We start from the raw sequence: 20,362 nt of genomic DNA, 5'->3' as shown, positions 1-20,362 counted from the left end.
GGGGATTCTTCAAACCATTCAGCTGGTGAAATATCTGTTCCATCTGTGGCTGGATCCCTTCTAGCCATGACCCCGTTGGGGTTCGGCGAATGTTTGTCGCAAGTGACGTCACTTGCTGCCAATAAACTGCGAAACTGACGTGGAAGGACTATTTAATTGATAGATGAATTACATCTTATTGGATTTTTGTTTATCAAACATCAAGCAACATAACAGATTAAAAAGACTTGTCTAGGTAGAGAAGAAACACAGTGAGCGTGACCAACGAGGATGTTTAAAAAGTAGGTGTTGAGCATGATTTCCCTAGCTAGCTAGCATCGTTACCATGGGGACCGGCCCCAATCGCAACCTCAGATGGCTAGCTAGAGGGTTAAGCAGCTAAATCAAATCAGATTTCATTGGTCACATACACATATTTAGTTAGCTAAATAAGCTAGTTCCGTGTGTGCACATCAACACCCACAAATTGTGCACTATATTCAAATGTAATATTGACAGTTTGTGGTTTACGTTACAGCTGGCCATGTAGTTAACTAAACAAATAACATTACCAAGTTTAGGCATGCCAACTACATGACCATGTAGCTAGCTTCTTGGCTAGTTAGCTAACTATTCAATGTTGTTAGTCTTCCACGTAGACTTTAAGTAAACTCTTGATTAGCTTTCAATTGAGTGAAGAGTCACACTAACATGAATGTGTTTCCATTTTCCCATTTCAGATTTGATGAGAAGGAAAATGTTTCCAACTGTGTTCAGTTGAAGACCTCGGTAATCAAAGGCATCAAAAACCAGCTGTTGGACCAGTTTCCAGACATTGAGTCATGGCTCAACCATATCATGCCAAAAAAGGACCCTGTCAAAATAGTGAGATGGTAAGTCAAGAAGCAAACATTTTCTCCCCTTCTCAATTCAATTTGCTTTATTGGCATGATGTAACAATGTACATATTGCCAAAGCTTACTTTGGATATTTACTATATGAAAATAATAAGAATCAAAATTGTCAACGTGACAACAGTAACAGCAATAACCAAGGGTCAAAATAACCATACATTGAACAATAACAATAAGCATACAGTAGAGGACATGTGCAGGTTGATTGGTCTGTTAGACACTGTCCCTCAACCTATGTCAGGCAGCAATGTAGTTCGCTTCCAACCCACAGCTCTCTGCGTCCTCCCCCAACAGGACGGGTAGCCTACTCTCATCAGAGAGGTCTTTGAAACCTTGGATAAGGGTTTCAAATTTGGGGAAATTACACTCTAATTGTTTTATATTTTTCACATTTTGTCAGGAAATGCAGCTCTGTCTCAGGTTCTGCTGTTGTGCAGTGGCTGCACAGCCTTTCCTCTACAGGGAGCCAGGTTTTCCTGTGTCTACCCTTCTCAATGGCAAGGCTGTGCTCACTGAGCCTGTACTTTGTCAAGGTTTTTCTAAGGTTTTGATCAGTAACCATGGTCAAATAGTTATCCACGGTGTACTGTTGATTTAGGGCCAGATAGCACTGCATTTTGCTTAGCACTGCATTTTCTGAGCACTGCATTTTCTCAGTGGCTGTGTTTGAGAGCGTCAAATCAATTACACTTGCTGTACACGGTTTTAACACAGTTGCAGCCGATAGCAGTTTTCTAGTTTCCTTCTTCCATTATACACAGGTGTTTGGAGATGCTGGTTAGCTTATTAGAAACAGGTGGTCGCCTTTCTCTTCCATATGTGAAAATATGGCCATCTGGGATCAGTTTTAAAAAGGTGTATAGTAATAACTGTTATTTTTTATTTTTTATTTATAGATGATATGAAAGTAAATTTCCAAAGGTTTACAAAACCATATTGCAAGAAATAACGTTTAGACAGCGTCGAGGCTGTTGTACACATTGGCCGTGCCGCATTGCATGCTTCGGCTGAGAACCCAAGAGGTCTGCGTATTGCCCCCCTTGGGTGAACGAGAGCAACTGTTTGACATGTTGTGTTTTGTGTTCCATCATCCAACCCACAGCCATGAACACATTGAAATCTTGACAGTGAATGGAGAATTGCTCTTCTTCAGACAAAGAGAAGGACCGTTCTACCCAACTCTCCGACTGCTGCATAAGTGTAAGACCTCTGCTCTCTTTGATGTGCAGGTACTGTGTCTGTGATTTGAATCCATTTGAAATCAATCACTTTTTGACAGCACCCCTTTTGATTTGAATGAAACTTACCATACATATTTGCCCATAGTAGAAGTGCTCAGGAAGTGACTTTATGCCAAAATGTTAACTTGAATGGGAAACTCTGTTTTAAAGTATACTGTCAATCCTCCTTAGGAAACCTATTGATCATAGAAATATAGATGATAGAATAAACATGTTAGCAGTTGATGTTACTCTTCAATAACACAGACCCCAAAGCAAATCAAGGGGAGAAAAAAATAGGTTTATTCAAAGAGGACAAATCATAGATGTTATGCGAGAGGTAGATGTTCATTCTCCCCTGTCCTCAGTGATTCTTCCACAGAACAAATAGACAGGATGTAATTTAATACCCCCAAACCTAGCCTGCGGTTGACCAATTAGAATTCCTTGCAGTAAAATTGGGCCAATGGCCAGATTACAATTATCCTGTTTCAGACTCGATGTGTAGACCATTTGAACCAATGAAAACTTCACACACGTAGCTATGAGTCCAGGACTGACATTCCTACACATATTCTAAACAGATGAACTGAAAAACAACTATTTCCATTGATCGTTTATTCCCTATTGACCTCTAGTCCTCTGCGTTGTGTATTATCTTAAAATATTCTGACAGACATGAACACTTAAGTTGATATTTGACGGTGGGTGGACCCGCGGCCCTCTTTGTGGTAGTAATTAGAAGTTAAAATTTCAAATCAATTGACATTTCAATGGTGTACCAGCTAAATTGCAGTGGTCTGAAGGGATAAGTCCGTTCAATTAATTATATTTCTGTTTATGAAATGCACATTGTTATATTGGGTAACACATTTTCCTTGACTCCAACCCCATTCACTGCACTGAACGGATGTGGATGGGCAATGTCTACATAAGGGTGCAATTAAAAACTCTGACGAAGGCCTTGAGGCTGATACGTAAAGCGTAATACTAGCAAGAGCAGCGTGCAGGATCCTATTTTATCTCATATTATTGTAATGACACTCACCCTGTATTCAACTGCATGTTGTGTCTCAATCGAGGGCGCACATAACCTCAGATGATGTTAGGGTAGGGTCTAAGCTACAACACATGAATATGTACAACATATGCAAATAATATATATATATTTTTTAAAGGAGTTATGTTTTTTTTAGATCATTTATGTTTAAGGAAAATGTCAATTTCTATGATTACATTTATTTTTTAAGGATGTCATGAAATAGTTAGACAACCTTGTTTTGTAAGCTTTTAAATGTTATCAACTGTTTATTTTCCAGTGATGAAGACATGGATGTCTCATGGTGTGGTGGGGTATGCAAAATGGGTCAACTTTGAGCACCTTTATCTCCTGAATGTTTTGGCATTCAGGTCTAAAAGTCACTTTCTGACCACTTCTTCCATGGCCAAACATGTATGGAAAGTTTTGATTAAATCAAAAGGGAGGCTGTCAAAAAAGTGAATGAATTCAAATGGATTTACCCTATGTGCTTTGTGTACTTGTACTGTTTGGTAAGTTGCTCTTTTCTTTCTGTTCGTATTTTACAGACCCCTTTATTCTTCCACACCAACAAGTAGACAAAGGGGCCATCAAGTTTGTCTTAAGTGGAGCCAATATCATGTGCCCTGGATTGACATCCCCAGGTGCCAAACTCTACCCCTCTGCCTCAGAAACAGTAGTTGTATCCTTCCTTTGACCGATATGCTGATCATGTACAGTGCCTTGAGAAAGTATTCATACACCTTGACTTATTCCACATTTTGTGTTACAGCCTGAATTCAAAATTGATTTAAATGCTTTTTTTCTCAAATGTTTTGAAAATGAAATGGAGAAGTATCACATTTACGTAAGTATTCATACCCCTGAGTCAATGTGAGAATCACCTTTGGCAGTGATTACACCAGGATTGTTCAATATTTGCACATTCTTTTTAAACTTATTCAAGCTTTGTCAAGTTGGTTGTTGATCATTGCTAGACACCCATTTAAGTCTTGCCGTAGATTTAAGTCAAAATTGTTATTAGGCCACTCGGGAACATTCAATGTGATCTTGGTAAGCAACTCTAGTGTATATTTGGCATTGCTTTTTAGGTTATTGTCCTGCTGAAAGGTGAATTTTGTCACCCAGTGTCTGTTTTGAAAGCAGACTGAACTAGGTTTTTCTCTAGGATTTTGTGCTGAGCTGTGCTTAGCTATATTCCATTTATTTGTATCCAAAATAAATCCCTTGTCCTTGCCGATGACAAGCATACTCATAACATGATGCAGCCACCACCATGCTTGAAAATATGAGGAGTGATACTCAGTGATGTGTTGTTGGATTTGCCCCAAACATAAAACATATTGCCCTTTGTGAGTCATTGGAAAATCTCCCTGGTCTTTGTGATTGAATCTGTGTTTGAAATCCACTGCTCGACTGAGCGACCTTACAGATAATGGTATGCGTGGGGTACAGAGATGAGGTAGTCATTCAAAAAGTCATATTGCACAAAGTGAGCCCATGCAACTTTTGTGACTTGTTAAGCACATTTTCACTCCTGAACTTATTTAGGCTTGCCATAACGAAGGGGTCGAATACTAGGACTCAAGACATTTCAGTAAAAAAAAAAAAAAAAAAAAAGAATTCCATTTTGGGGGTACATTTTAAATACAGGCTGTAACACAACAAAATGTGGAGAAAGTCAAGGGGTGTGAATACTTTCCGAAGGCACTGTTTGTTCAGTACAACGTCTTACTTGGCCCGTTTTCTACATGGACGAGCCTTTAGGATCAGGCCCCGTCCATGTAATTTTACATTTTACATTTACATTTAAGTCATTTAGCTGACGCTCTTATCCAGAGCGACTTACAAATTGGAAAGTTCATACATATTCATCCTGGTCCCCCCGTGGGGAATGAACCCACAACCCTGGCGTTGCAAGCGCCATGCTCTACCAACTGAGCCACACGGGACCGCCACACGGGAATATGTAATCATATTCATTATGGTCATGATGATTCTTTCAGAAACTCAGAGTTCCAGAGTTGGAAATAGCTTACTACTAGATCGGCCCTCAATAAATCTGAGTTCCAAGTGGGGAAACTCAGACCAGAATGTTAATACCCGAGTTTACGAGTTGTGACGTTTCTTCACTTACCTTTTAACTCTCGAACCAAAAGATTGTAAAACAAAGCCATTTTCAATGCAGTTTGACCCATACAGTATAGTACAGTGTATTCAGATCCCTTCCCTTTTTCCACATTTTGTTATGTTACAGCCTTATTCTAAAATTGATTAAATACATTTCTTCTACTCAATCTACACACCCCATAATGACTAACCAAAAACAGATGTAGAATTTTTAAAACAGATGCCTTACTTGCATAAGTATTCAAGACCCTTTGCTATGAGACTAGAAATTGAGCTCAGGTGCATCCTGTTTCCATTGATCATCCTTGATCTTTCTACAACTTGATTGCAGTCCACCTGTGGTAAATTCAATTGATTGGACATGATTTGGAAAGGCACACACCTGTCTATATAAGGTCCCACAGTTGACAGTGCATTTCAGAGGACAGTGTATGTTGCATTGATCTGATCTGTAATAGACTATGACAGTATAGTGTATAGTTCGGCAGCCCGGACATCTTTGGAAAGGCTAGCTGTCATACAGGGGCAAGGACTCAGAATATGTAGTGGGGCGTTTCGGACGTCCCCAATGGCTGCATTACATGTGGAGATGGGGGATATGTCATTGCAGATTAGGAGACAGCAGCTGGCAATTCATTATTGGGTTAACCTACAGGGACATGGGGTGTCTCATCCTGCAAAAGGGATTTTACATGGGAACATGCGTGAAGACAGAATACGAGCTTTGGGTGGGTGGGTAATATCCAGGCGAAGGAGATGGGACTGTATAGAAGGGAGTTTAGTCCAATGGTAGCTATTCCTGTGAATCCACCATGGCTACTCCCGCCTCCAGTAGTTGATCTAGAAGCGTTGGAGAGACTACAGAAAGATAGGGAGGGTGATCCATCTGATTTGTTTAAGAGACGTCTGGATACTGTGTATCAGGATTTTGTGGCCAAATACACAGATAGTTCAAAAGATCCAAAGACAGGACGTACTGGGTCAGCATTTGTAGTGAAAGAATGTGGGGTGGAAGTCAGGAAACGTATTACAGATCATCTGGCTGTATATATGGCGGAGCTGATGGCCATACTGTTGGTCTTGCAGTGAGTGGAGGAAGTCAAAGCAGATGGAGTAGTTATTTGCTCTGATTCATGTGCAGTGTTGATAAGTCTCCAAGTCCTTTAGGTCACGTAGCAGACAAGACCTGCTTTATGAGGTGCTACAAACCCATGGCAGGATTAGACAGATGGGTATATAGGTAAGGTTTACTTTGGGTCCCAGCCCATGTGGGGATGGAGGGGAACGAGGCAGTTGATGTACCGGCTAAACAAGCACTTAGAAGTGGGAATGTTGATGTTGTAGTTACAATGAGCAAGGCAGAGGCAAAAAGCCTGATATGGACCGTGATGGTGCAGAGATGGCAGGAGCAGTGGAATAGAGATGCTAAGGGCAGGCATTTATTTCAAGTACAGAGGAAAGTCAGGGAGGGGAAGACTGTAGGAAGGGACAGAAGAAAGGAGGCTATTTTTACAAGATTAAGGGTGGGACACAGCCAGTTGAATAAGTCCTTAAATGTGATAGGAAAGCATCCAACAGTAAAGTGTGATTAATTGCCAGGAAACCGAGACGTGGAGCACGTATTGCTACAGTGTGGGCAGTTTAGAGGGAAAGAGAGGCTGAGATCTAGTATGAGGGAGAAGGAGATACAGGAAATTAGTTTAAAGAGGTATATTGAGTAGAACGTCATTAGATATAGTCTCAGATATTTTATATTTTTTAAGAGCAACAAGGCTGGCAGGTAGGATTTAGTTTCTCCCGGTCTCTGGCCCACACTCCAGTACAGTAGGTGGCGGTAATGCACCAAAACATTTCTGCAGCATTGAAGGTCCCCAAGAACACACTGGCCTCCATCATTCTTAAATGGAAGAAGTTTGGATCCACCAAGACTCTTCCTAGAGCTGGTCGCCCTGACAAACTGAGCAATCGGGGTTGAAGGGCCTTGGTCAGGGAGGTAACCAAGAACCCGATGGTTACTCTGACAGAGCTCCAGAGTTCCTCTGTGGAAATGGGTGAAACTTCCAGAAAGACAACCATCTATGCAGCACTCCACCAATCAGGCCTTTATGGTAGAGTGGTCAGACGGAAGCCACGCCTCAGTAAAAGGCACATGACAGCCCGCTTGGAGTTTGCCAAAGGCACCTAAAGACTGATAAACAAGATTCTCTGGTCTGATGAAACCAAGATTGAACACTTTGGCCTGAATGCCAAGCGACACGTCTTGAGGAAACCTGGCACCATCCCTACGGTGAAGCATGGTGGTGGCAGCATGCTGTGGGGATGTTTTTCAGTGGCAGGGACTGGGAGACTAGTCAGGATCGAGGGAAAAAATGAACGGAGCAAAGTACAGAGATCCTTGATGAAATCCTCCTCCGGAGCACTCACGACCTCCGACTAGGGCAAAGGTTCACCTTCCAACAGGACAACGACCCTAAGCACATAGCCAAGACAACGCAGGAGTGGCTTCGGGACAAGTCTCTGAATGTACTTGAGTGGCCCAGCCAGAGCCCAGACTTGAACCCGATCGAACATCTCTGGAGAGACCTGAAAATAGCTGTGCAGCGACCATCCAACCTGACAGAGCTTGAGGATCTGCAGAGAACAATGGGAGAAACTCCCCAAATACAGGTGTGCCAAGCTTGAAGCGTCATACCCAAGAAGACTTGAGGCTGTAATCGCTGCCAAAGGTGCTTCAGCAAAGTACTGAGTAAAGGGTCTGAATAATTATGTAAATGTTTATTTTTAATACATTTCGAAAAATGCCGAAACCTGTTTTTGTTTTTTCATTATGGGGTATTGTGTGTAGCTTGAAAGGGGGGGGTTAATCCATTATAGAACAAGGCTGTAACATAACAAAATGTGGAAAAAATCTAGGTCTGAATACTTCCCAAATGCACTGTTTTGACACATTGTCAATGTAAGCAAGCAAAGTAATTTATTAATAGCTACATTAATCTTACTGGTTGAAAAGCACTAATGCATTCATGTCTTAGTTATGACTCACCAACTGGGAGTTAACGAGTTCCTGAAAACCTTCCGAACGCACCATTATGTCAGCCTGTAATTGTCATACACCAACATTGGTGTTTTGACACCTCCTGTTAGTATCAAGTGCATGTGAGGTGGTGTTTCCTTGACAATTGGTTTCAGGCCATAATGGCGGAGAGTAAGCAATATGCGCTTTGTGTCGGAGTCATGAAGATGTCTGCAGAAAACATGTAATTATCAAATGACTTTTCCTATTTACACCACAGAAATGTACTTGTACACATACACTACATCACCAAAAGTATGTGGACACCCCTTCAAATGAGTGGATTTGGCTATTTCAGCAACACACGTTGCTGACAGTATCAAATCGAGCACACAGCCATGCAATCTCCATAGACAAACATTGGCAGTAAAATGACCTTACTGAAGAGCTCAGTGACTTTCAACATGGCACCGTCATAGGATGCCACCTTTCCAACAAGTCAGTTTGTCAAATTTTTTACCTTGTAGAGTGGCCCGGTCAACTGTAAGTGCTGCTGTTGTGAAGTGGAAACGTCTAGGAGCAACAACGGCTCAGCCATGAAGTGACAAGCTCACAGAATGGGACCGCCGAGTGCTGAAGCGCATAAAAATTGTCTGGCCTCGATTGCAACACTCACTATCGAGTTCCAAACTGCCTCTGGAAGCAATGTCAGCAAAATAACTGTTCGTTGGGAGCTTCATAAAATGGGTTTCCATGGCCGAGCAGCCGCACACAAGCCTAACACGGAACCCAAACCGGCTGCGCGCGTGCGCTATCGTGCATACATTTATTTTGTCCCCCTACACCAAATGCAATCACGACACGCAGGTTAAAATATCAAAACAAACTCTGAACCGGTTACATTAATTTGGGGACAGGTCGAAAGCATTAAACATCTATGGCAATTTAGCTAGTTAGCTTGCACTTGCTAGCTAATTTGTCCTATTTAGCTAGCTTGCTGTTGCTAGCTAATTTGTCCTGGGATATAAACATTGAGTTGTTATTTTACCTGAAATCCACAAGGTCCGACAATTAATCCACACATAAACCGACCAACCGAATCGTTTCTAGTCATCTTTCCTCATCTTTCCTCCGTCTAAGCTTTTTCATCTTTGAACTTATATGGTGATCGGCATCTAAACTTTCATAGTATTACCACGACGACCGGCAACACAGTTCGTCTTTCAATCACCCACGTGGGTATAACCAATGAGGAGATGGCACGTGGGTACCTGCTTCTATAAACCAATGAGGAGATTGGAGAGGCAGGACTTTCAGCGCGATCTGCGTCAGAAATAGAAAGGAGTTCTATTTTAGCCCTTGGCAACGCAGACGCTCATTGGCGCAATAATTGAATAACATGGATTTCAAAATGTATTTTGCGACGCACGCGACGTGTCCGGTCTGGTCAGCATGTAAGATCACAATGCGCAATGCCATGTGTCGGCTGGAGTGGTGTATAGCTCGCCGCCATTGGAATCTGAAGCAGGGGAAAGACGTTCTCTGGAGTTATGAATCATGCTTCACCATCCGGCAGTTCAACGGACGAATCTGGGTTTGGTGGATGCAAGGATAACACTACCTGCCCGAATGCATAGTGCCAACTGTAAAGTTTGGCGGAGGAGTACTAATTGTCTGTGGCTGTTTTTCATGGTTTGGGCTAGGTCCCTTTAGTTCCAGTGAAGGGAAATCTTAACAATACAGCATACAATGACACGATTCTGTGCTTCCAACTTTGTGGCAACAGTTTGGGGAAGGCCCTTTCCTGTTTCAGCATGACAATGCTCCCGTGTACAAAGCGAGGTCCGTACGGAAAGGGTTTGTCAAGATTAGTGTGGAAGAACTTGACTGGCCTGCACAGAGCCCTGACCTCAACCCCATCGAACACCTTTGGGATGAATTGGAATGCAGACTGCGAGCCCGGCCTAATCGCCCAACATCAGTGCCTTACCGTGCTAATGCTCTTATGGCTGAATGGAAGCAAGTCCCCTCAGCAATGTTCCAACATGTAGTGGAAGCCTTCCCAGAAGAGTGGAGGCTGTAATAGCCAATGTTCTCTCTAAAGCCCGGAGGCTACCGCGCAGCTCCTCCGGGACTGCAGAACAGAGAGAAGCTCGAGATTGAACTTCAAACGATAAAGCCTTGTGTTCCTATTTTATTAGTTTTGGGCTGTTGGCGGTAGATGCACCCGATTCAGCTGCCCTACGTGCCGAGTAGGCAAACTATTGCCATTTTGAACAATTTAATGTGTCTAAGGGTACAAACTCTGCATTCCCGGCAGGCCCAGAGAGCAAATCAAGTGTACTATAGGTCTACCGCTGGCCAATCGGATGGCTCAGATTACCGTGTCTGCAGTAACGTAACAGGCATAAAAGAAAGACATTTTAAAACCATGACTAGAGAGAGACTGTCAATGAATAGAGCATAGATATGTTTATTTTATGAGGGAGTTCATGTTTAAGTTCTTACTCAGCACTGTGAACACTTTGTATTCAAAATTATTATAAGTCATAAAATGCGCGTTCTTCCTATTTCCACTCAGCGCCACAACAAACGCTGCAGCAGTAATGAATGAGTAGGAAAGAATCTATAGGCTTGCGTTATTTTTTGTTATTATTAGCAGCTTGGATCTTTTTTATATCGAGGAATATTTCACTTTGTCTGGTCATAGGAGAAACAACATGAATTTGTCCATGATGCAGAAATAATGCAGTGACTCGAGTTTCGCCATCTGGAAGACGGTGTCCCTTTATTGGTCTGTGGAGGAAAGGGAGAGGGTGTTGATAGGCGGACCCCTAGTCTGCTGCTCTCTCCCTCCGCTGAGACTGACCATGAGATGCAGGCACCATCAGCCCAGTAAAATAAAATTATTTAAATGTATGCTCATTCAGCTGTGCTTCACAAGTAATACAACAACGAATATATTACCGGTGTGATCATATAGCCTACCTCAAATTTAGAAATATAATTTATAAAAAAAAAACGATGCATTGGTTGGGCAATTCAAGCAAAGCCTATATGCAGTGATAATGTATTGGGCCTTTAGCTTACTGCACAAACCTCATTGCTACAGTACTGTTTTAATTGGTTAATGTTGCATAGGCTTATGTTTAAGTCATGTTAAAAGCTGTAGACCTCTGCTTGCATTTTGACTCAAAAGTGATCTTGACTCAAAAGGTTGGTGACCACTGTTCTAGAGTTTTCCCTGTTAACACTATCAACAATTCCCTGCAACATACTGAAACAAAATGAACTATGCAATAGATTTTGTAGGCAGAAAGCATTTGGAGTAGGATTCTATTGCATTGACTTCAGCCCGTACTCTATACAGACCAGTGCTCCACCAGTGCTCCATAAACAATCGGAGCTGCGGTAGGCCTATATGCAAATAGACCACTGCCATATAATGATCTGTGGAAAACGCCGCGCACTGCTGCTCATGCTCCAGGTGATTTTATTTACAACACAACACTTCATCAGGCATCCACGAAGACCTACGGGTCGAAACGTTGTGTTGTAAATAAAATCACCTGGAGCATGAGCAGCAGTGCGCGGCGTTTTCCTTTCTGTTTTCCATGACTTTGCCTACAACTCCAGCACCTGCTGTAAGTGCCTGGATGTGTTTTTGTTCTTCAGCTTTCATATATGGATCTGTGCCATTCACTATGAACTGGACTGTGTTAAGGCTAACGTATGAGCGGTGCGAGTTTTGAGATTAAAGCGAGAGCTGCATGTAGCCACGTGTGGACATTTTGTTCATATGTTATTAGCCCAGTTATAGATAATTTGTAGTCAGCAATAGGGGAGTGATTGCTTCCTACAAGAGCACAAAGTAAATATATTTCTAGACATCTTTGAAAAGCGAGTCAGGTAAAATCTTTTTTTTTTAGTCTCAATGGGGCAGTATTGTAATTTGACACAGTTTATTTTAAGCCTAAATAACCAACAGGCAGATGGTAGCATAATTGTTCTGATTCTCTGTAATAATGGTATGGGAATAATAATGCATTTTATTTTGTAAAGTGGTTTATTGCATAAAACAACACAACATTTTCAGTCACCTTATCTGAAGGACAAGTGGATAGACAGGGTAATGTTAGGTACATTTTCCCCCCAAAAGTCTCATGGAATGTAAACCTACATTGAACACCACACATTGGCTGAATGATAGAACAGCTATTTCCTTGTTAAAATGTTATGGAATACATTTTCTCTGTTGTTTTAGGCCACTCTGGTAGGCCTACATTATGATAAAATAGCCACAGTAGCATACATGGCCATTGTTAAAACTGTAATTTAAAGTGGGTACAGCCTCAGTGTTTACAGTCAACACGTGCTGGAAGTTGCACTGAATTTTCACAACGTTCAATTTGGGCTCAGCAGACCTGAAATTTGCTCAATGCTGAAAAAATTAAAGGGAACATTTATTTTAGTAGCAAAGGGGGGACCAACTTCATATTTATTAATGCCCATGATTTTGGCACGAGATGTTAGAAAATAAGGTGTCCACTTTTGGTCATGTGTACTTGTCAAATCAAATCAAATTTATTAGTCACATACACATGGTTAGCAGATGTTAATGCGAGTGTAGCGAAATGCTTGTGCTTCTAGTTCCGACAATGCAGTAATAACAACAAGTAATCTAACCTAACAATTCCGCAACTACTACCTTATACACGCAAGTGTAAAGGGATAAAGAATATGTACATAAAGATATATGAATGAGTGATGGTACAGACGGCATAGGCAAGGTGCAGTAGATGGTATAGAGTACGGTATATACCTATGAGATGAGTACTGTAGGGCATATATGTCAGAGTCAAGGCCCGCGGGCCACATCCGGCCCGCGAGAAGGTTTTTTACGGCCCCTGGGATGATCTTGATTTATTATTAGAACCGGCCCGCAGACCGCAGCAAGCCGGCAGCCCGCAGATCTTTTACACGCACCAATACTACATTTCCCACAATGCAACGGTGACGCACCGAGCAGTAGGCTGCTGTGTAAATGAGATGGAGCTGCCTTGGGAAAAACTCGTGGGTTTGACAACCGACGGAGCACCTGCGATGTGTGGACACAGGAGCGGACTGGTGGCGAAGATACGGGAAAAGATGCAAGAGGAAAACGCGACAGGTGAGCTGACAGCTTATCATTGTATCATACACCAGGAAGCGTTGTGCGGTAAAGCCTTGAAAATGGAGTATGTAATGAGCATCATCACGCGCACAGTTAACTTTATCAGAGCCAAAGGTTTGAATCACCGCCAGTTCAAGGCATTTCTGACGGAGTTAGAAACGGAGCATGGTGATTTGCCTTATCACACAGAGGTGCGATGGCTAAGCCAGGGAAAGGTGCTTCAAAGATGTTTCGAGCTTCGTGAGGAGATTTGTCTGTTCTTGGACAGCAAAGGGAAAGACACAACACAACTCCGAGACGAAATGTTTCTGTGTGAAATGGCTTTTCTGTGTGACATTACGAGTCATCTGAATGCAATGAACTTGCAGCTGCAGGGTCGGGATCATGTCATCTCTGATATGTACAGTACAGTGAAGGCATTTAAAACCAAACTGACTCTGTGGGAGACGCAGATGCGGAAAGAAAATTTGAGCCACTTTCCCAGCTGCCAGACCATGAAAGAGAAGCTCTCTACCAGTGCGTTCCCGAGCGCACAGTTGGCTGATAAAATAGGTATGCTTGCCGCTGACTTTCGACGCCGATTTGCTGACTTTGAAGCACAAAAAAGCAGGTTGGAACTGCTCGGTAACCCATTTGCTGTTGACGTGGAAAGCTCACCACCAAACCTCCAAATGGAGTTGATTGACCTCCAATGCAATGATGCACTGAGGGCAAAATATGCGGCAGTGGGTGCTGCGGAGTTCGCCCGTTTCCTCCCCGACACAATGCCCCAGCTGCGCATCCAGGCTGCTCAAACGTTGTCTATGTTTGGCAGCACATACCTGTGTGAACAACTGTTTTCTTTGATGAACCTGAACAAAACATCACACAGAAGTCGACTTACTGCTGAACACCTCCACTCAATTCTGAGGATTTCCTCAGCTCAGAGCCTTACCCCGAACATTGATGAACTTGTGGAAAAGATGGGACACCACCAAGTATCACCCTCAACCTCAAACAAGTGAACATTACTGTGCAATCACATATTTAGAGTTTTTACTCAGTTCAAGTTTAAAAGTTAAAGTTTAATATTTGTTTTCACTGCATGTTACTTCTCCTTAAACAAAGTGTTGTTTTTGATTAATAGATTTTTGCACTTTATTTTATTGTATTTCAATCCAATTATATTTTAAAAATATTTCAGTTGAGTGGATGATAGAAAATTGCTATTATTGTTTTTTTCTTTGAAGTAAATTTAGCCCACTTTTGCTAAAATAGAAAATATAGGCTACTGATGGTGCCTTGAATACCGGTTTCTTTCATTTAATGTTCATGTTATGGGGATTTTTATATAAAGGAAATTTGTCTTTTGTGTCTGTTGAAAATTAAAGATTACTGACAGAGCCATAAGAAAATATTGCTTTATTTATCTGATCATATTGGAATATATTTGTTAGGTTTTCAGTAGGTTCAATTAGGTTCACTAGACTATATGCGTCATTTAAAATTTTTTCAATGAACATTCGAACAGTCCGGCCCTCGGCTTGTAGCTAAATTTTTTATTTGGCCCTCCGTCCATTTGACTTTGACACCCCTGCTGTAGGGTATGTAAACATAAAGTGGCATAGTTTAAAGTGGCTAGTGGTCCATGTATTACATAAGATGGCAAGATGCAGTAGATGATATAGAGTACAGTATATACATATACATAAGAGATGTGTAATGTAGGGTATGTAAACATTATATTAGGTGGCATTGTTTAAAGTGGCTGGTGGTACATTTTTACATAATTTCCATCAATTCCCATTTTTAAGGTGGCTGGAGCTGAGTCAGTTTGTTGGCAGCGGCCGCTAAATGTTAGTGGTGGCTGTTTAACAGTCTGATGGCCTTGAGATAGAAGCTGTTTTTCAGTCTCTCGGTCCCTGCTTGGATGCACCTGTACTGACCTCGCCTTCTGGATGATAGCGGGGTGAACAGGTAGTGGCTTGGGTGGTTGTTGTCCTTGATGATCTTTATGGCCTTCCTGTGACATCGGGTGGTGTAGGTGTCCTGGAGGGCAGGTAGTTTGCCCCGGGTGATGCGTTCTGCCGACCTCACTACCCTCTGGAGAGCCTTACGGTTGTGTGCGGAGCAGTTGCCGTACCAGGCGGTGATACAGCCTGACAGGATGCTCTCGATTGTGCATCTGTAGAAGTTTGTGAGTGCTTTTGGTGACAAGCCGAATTTCTTCAGCCTCCTGAGGTTGAAGAGGCGCTGCTGCGCCTTCTTCACAACGCTGTCTGTGTGGGTGGACCAATTCAGTTTGTCCGTGATGTGTACACCGAGGAACTTAAAACTTTCCACCTTCTCCACTACTGACCCGTCGATGTGGATAGGGGGGAGCTCCCTCTGCTGTTTCCTGAAGTCCACAATCATCTCCTTTGTTTTGTTGACGTTGAGTGTGAGGTTATTTTCCTGACACCACACTCCGAGGGCCCTCACCTCCTCCCTGTAGGCCGTCTCGTCGTTGTTGGTAATCAAGCCTACCACTGTAGTGTCGTCCGCAAACTTGATGATTGAGTTGGAGGCGTGCATGGCCACGCAGTCGTGGGTGAACAGGGAGTACAGGAGAGGGCTCAGAACGCACCCTTGTGGGGCCCCAGTGTTGAGGATCAGCGGGGTGGAGATGTTGTTACCTACCCTCACCACCTGGGGGCGGCCCGTCAGGAAGTCCAGGACCCAGTTGCACAGGGCGGGGTCGAGGCCCAGGGTCTCGAGCTTGATGACGAGTTTGGAGGGTACTATGGTGTTAAATGCTGAGCTCTAGTCGATGAACAGCATTCTCACATAGGTATTCCTCTTGTCCAGATGGGTTAGGGCAGTGTGCAGTGTGGTTGCGATTGCGTCGTCTGTGGACCTATTGGGTCGGTAAGCAAATTGGAGTGGGTCTAGGGTGTCCGGTAGGGTGGAGGTGATATGGTCCTTGACTAGTCTCTCAAAGCACTTCATGATGACGGAAGTGAGTGCTACGGGGCGGTAGTCGTTTAGCTCAGTTACCTTAGCTTTCTTGGGAACAGGAACAATGGTGGCCCTCTTGAAGCATGTGGGAACAGCAGACTGGGCTAAGGATTGATTGAATATGTCCGTAAACACACCAGCCAGCTGGTCTGCGCATGCTCTGAGGACGCGGCTGGGAATGCCGTCTGGGCCTGCAGCCTTGCGAGGGTTAACACGTTTAAATGTTTTACTCACCTCGGCTGCAGTGAAGGAGAGCCTGCAGGTTTTGGTAGTGGGCCGTGTCAGTGGCACTGTATTATCCTCAAAGCGGGCAAAAAAGGTATTTAGCCTGTCTGGGAGCAAGACATCCTGATCCGCGACGGGGCTGCTTTTCTTTTTGTAATCCGTGATAGACTGTAGACCCTGCCACATACCCCTTGTGTCTGAGCTGTTGAATTGCGATTCAATTTTGTCTCTGTACTGGGACTTAGCCTGTTTGATAGCCTTGCGGAGAGAATAGCTACACTGTGTGTATTCGGTCATGTTTCCGGTCACCTTGCCCTGGTTAAAAGCAGTGGTTCGCGCTTTCAGTTTCACGCGAATGCTGCCGTTAATCCACGGTTTCTGGTTTGGGAATGTTTTAATCGTTGCTCTGGGTACGACATCGTCAATGCACTTCCTAATGAACTCGCTCACCGAATCTGCATATTCATCATTGTTGTTGTTGGACGCCGTGCGGAACATATTCCAATCCGCGTGATCAAAGCAGTCTTGAAGCGTGGATTCAGATTGGTCGGACCAGCGTTGAACAGACCTGAGCGCTGGAGCTTGTAGTTTTAATTTCTGTTTGTAGGCTGGAATCAACAAAATGGAGTCGTGGTCAGCTTTTCCGAAAGGAGGGCGGGGGAGGGCGGGGGAGGGCCCCGCCCTCCTTTCGTCGCGGAAGTTAGTATAACAATGGTCCAGAGTTCTGCCAGCCCTGGTCGGACAATCGATGTGCTGATAGAATTTAGGGAGTTTTGTTTTTAGATTAGCCTTGTTAAAATCCCCAGCTACGATGAATGCAGCCTCAGGGTGTGTGGTTTCCAGTTTACAGAGAGTCAGATAGAGTTCGTTCAGGGCCATCGATGTGTCTGCTTGGGGGGGAATATATACGGCTGTGATTATGACCGAAGTGAATTCCCTTGGTAGATAATGCGGTCTACATTTGATTGTGAGGAGTTCTAGATCAGGTGAACAGAATGACTTTAGTTCCTGAGTGTTGTTATGATGGTCACACCACGTCTCGTTAATCATGAGGCATACCCCCCCGCCCCTCTTCTTACCAGAAAGATGTATGTTTCTGTCTGCGCGATGCGTGAAGAAACCAGCTGGCTGCACCGACTCCGTTAGCGTCTTTTCAGTTAGCCATGTTTCCGTGAAGCAGAGCACGTTGCAATCCCTGATGTCTCTCTCGAATGTTACCCGTGCTCGGATTTCATCGACCTTATTCTCAAGAGACTGGACATTGGCGAGTAGTATGCTAGGGAGTGGAGCGCGATGTGCTCGTCTCCGAAGCCTGACCAGGAGACCGCTACGTTTGCCCCTTTTTCGGCGTCGTGTAGCTTCGCCGGCTGGGATCAGGTCCATTGTATTGGGTGGAAGGCAAGACACTGGATCCGTTTCGGGAAAGTCATATTCCTGGTAGGAAGGGTGGTTAGTTGACGTTAATCGTATATTCAGTAGTTCCTCCCGGCTGTATGTAATGAAACTTAAGATCACCCGGGGTACCAATGTAAGAAATAACACATAGAAAAACAAAATACTGCATATTTTCCAAGGAACGCGAAGCGAGGCAGCCATCCTGTTCGGCGCCGGAAGTTTCTTGTATATACTACAGTACGCGTATAAACTTTCCTGACGCTCATTCCGCTTCACTTTTTGTGAACAGAGAGAAAGTCAACAAGGGAGTAGGAGTTGAAAATGTTCATTATCTTAACGACGGACTGTGGCACATGAAGACGTATAAGTGAGATGTCATTATCCACCCCCTGGACAACATGGAGCTCTTGACAGCGAGGCTGCCAGTCAATTGTTTACACCAACGGACTTAGTTGCGTAACTAGCTGGAGGCTTTGAACCAACCTCCAATTGATGCACAAATAAAAACCTGCATTTAAAGTTATTTTCCATTCTTTTGCACTGCCTTTACATTTCATGGTTTCTTTGCTAAAGTCGTTGGGACTCACTTGCTACCAGGAGAAAAACATCTGAAATGGATTGTAGATCATAGGGCCATGTATATGCTGTTACATGTATTTATGACATGAAATCAATAAAGAATACTCTGGCGAGTTGGAGGCTAAAGAAAGATGAATTCAGTTTTTTTTAGGGGGGTCAGTTACATTCTCTCTTTGCAGTGAACATTTAATTGCCAAAGTTTTGGCACGCATGGCCTTCATTAGGTGTATGTATTTATGAAAACTAAAGTAATCTAGCAGACACTTCCATATGCCAGGATGTACAATGATGCTTGATGGGGCATGAATACAGACAGGCATCACTGGTAATCATTCGAAAAGAATGTCACATTCACAGTTTAATGAAATCATTTTTTATAAATGGTAACTCGAGTTGAGGATAGTTTGTTTGGAGCTCTGTGGGAGAATCAATTGTTTTTGCTCGGCGACTACGTTTTCTTCTCACCATGGAAACAAAACAATAATCAATATGAAGGTACACGGAGAACAAGTATAGCCTACATAAATATAATCAAACGACAGTTGGGCTAGGCGTACAATAACACATAACATAAAGACCTTAAGGGATTTACAGTGGATTTGGAAATTATTCAGACCCCTTGACTTTCTACATTTTGTTACATTATAGCCTTATTCTAAAATTGATTAAATTGTTTCCCCATAATGCCAATGGAAAAGCAGTTTAGACATTTTTGCAACAAAAAAAATCACATTTACATAAGTATTCAGACCCTTTACTCAGTACTTTGTTTAAGCACTTTTGGCAGCGATTACAGCCTCAAGTCTTCTTGGGTATGACGCTACAAGCTTGGCACACCTGTATTTGGGGAGTTTCTCCCATTCTTCTCAGCAGATCCTCTCAAGCTTTGTCAGGTTGGATGGGGAGCGTCGCTGCACAGCTATTTTCAGGTCTCTCCAGAGATGTTTGATCGGGTTCAAGTCCGGGCTCTGGCTGGGCCACTCAAGGACATTCAGAGACTTGTCCAGAAGCCACTCCTGCGTTGTCCTGTTGGAAGGTGAACCTTCACCCCAGTCTGAGGTCCTGAGCGCTCTGGAGCAGGTTTTCATCTAGGATCTCTGTACTTTGCTCCGTTCGGCTTTCCCTCGATCCCGACTAGTCTCCCAGTCCCTGAAAACATGATGCTGCCACCACCATGCTTCACCGTAGGGATGCTACCAGGTTTCCTCCAGAGGTGACGCTTGGCATTCAAGCCAAAGAGTTACATTTTGATTTCATCAGACCAGAGAATCTTGTTTCTCATGGTCAGAGTCCTTTAGGTGCCGTTTGGCAAACTCCAAGCGGGCTGTCATGTGCCTTTTACTGAGGAGTGGCTTCCGTCTGGCCACTACCATAAAGGCCTGATTGGTGGAGTGCTGCAAAGAGGGTTGTCCTTCTGGAAGGTTCTCCCATCTACACAGAGGAACTCTGGAGCTCTGTCAGAGTGACCATCGGGTACTTGGTCACCTCCCTGACCAAGGCCCTTCTCCCCTGTTCTTGGGGACCGTCAATGCTGCAGACATTTTTTTGGTACCCTTCCCCACACAATCCTGTCTCGGAGCTCTACGAACAATTCCTTCGAACTCATGGCATGGTTTTTGCTCTGACATGCACTGTCAATTATGGGACCGTATAAAGACAAGTGTGTGCCTTTCCAAATCATGTCAAATCAATTGAATTTACAAAAGGTGGACTCCAAGT

General features: G+C 43.4%; 1 protein-coding gene across 1 annotated transcript; it reads left to right on the top strand.

Moving 5' to 3' along the window:
• Nucleotides 1-59: 59 nt before the first annotated feature.
• mcts1 (MCTS1 re-initiation and release factor) lies at nt 60-18,903 on the top strand. Its single transcript, XM_071410449.1, has 6 exons — nt 60-281; nt 720-872; nt 1,996-2,093; nt 3,701-3,834; nt 8,472-8,539; nt 18,354-18,903. The coding sequence occupies exons 1-6, from the start codon at nt 271-273 to the stop codon at nt 18,433-18,435; spliced, it is 546 nt and encodes a 181-aa protein (XP_071266550.1). The 5' UTR covers nt 60-270; the 3' UTR covers nt 18,436-18,903.
• The last annotated feature ends 1,459 nt before the right edge of the window (nt 18,904-20,362 follow it).

This window comes from Salvelinus alpinus, chromosome 7 (assembly GCF_045679555.1).
Source record: "Salvelinus alpinus chromosome 7, SLU_Salpinus.1, whole genome shotgun sequence".
NCBI classification, from domain to species: Eukaryota; Metazoa; Chordata; class Actinopteri; order Salmoniformes; family Salmonidae; genus Salvelinus; species Salvelinus alpinus.
The sequence above is the reverse complement of the archived record's forward strand: the minus strand, read 5'-3'. Positions and strand labels throughout refer to the sequence as shown.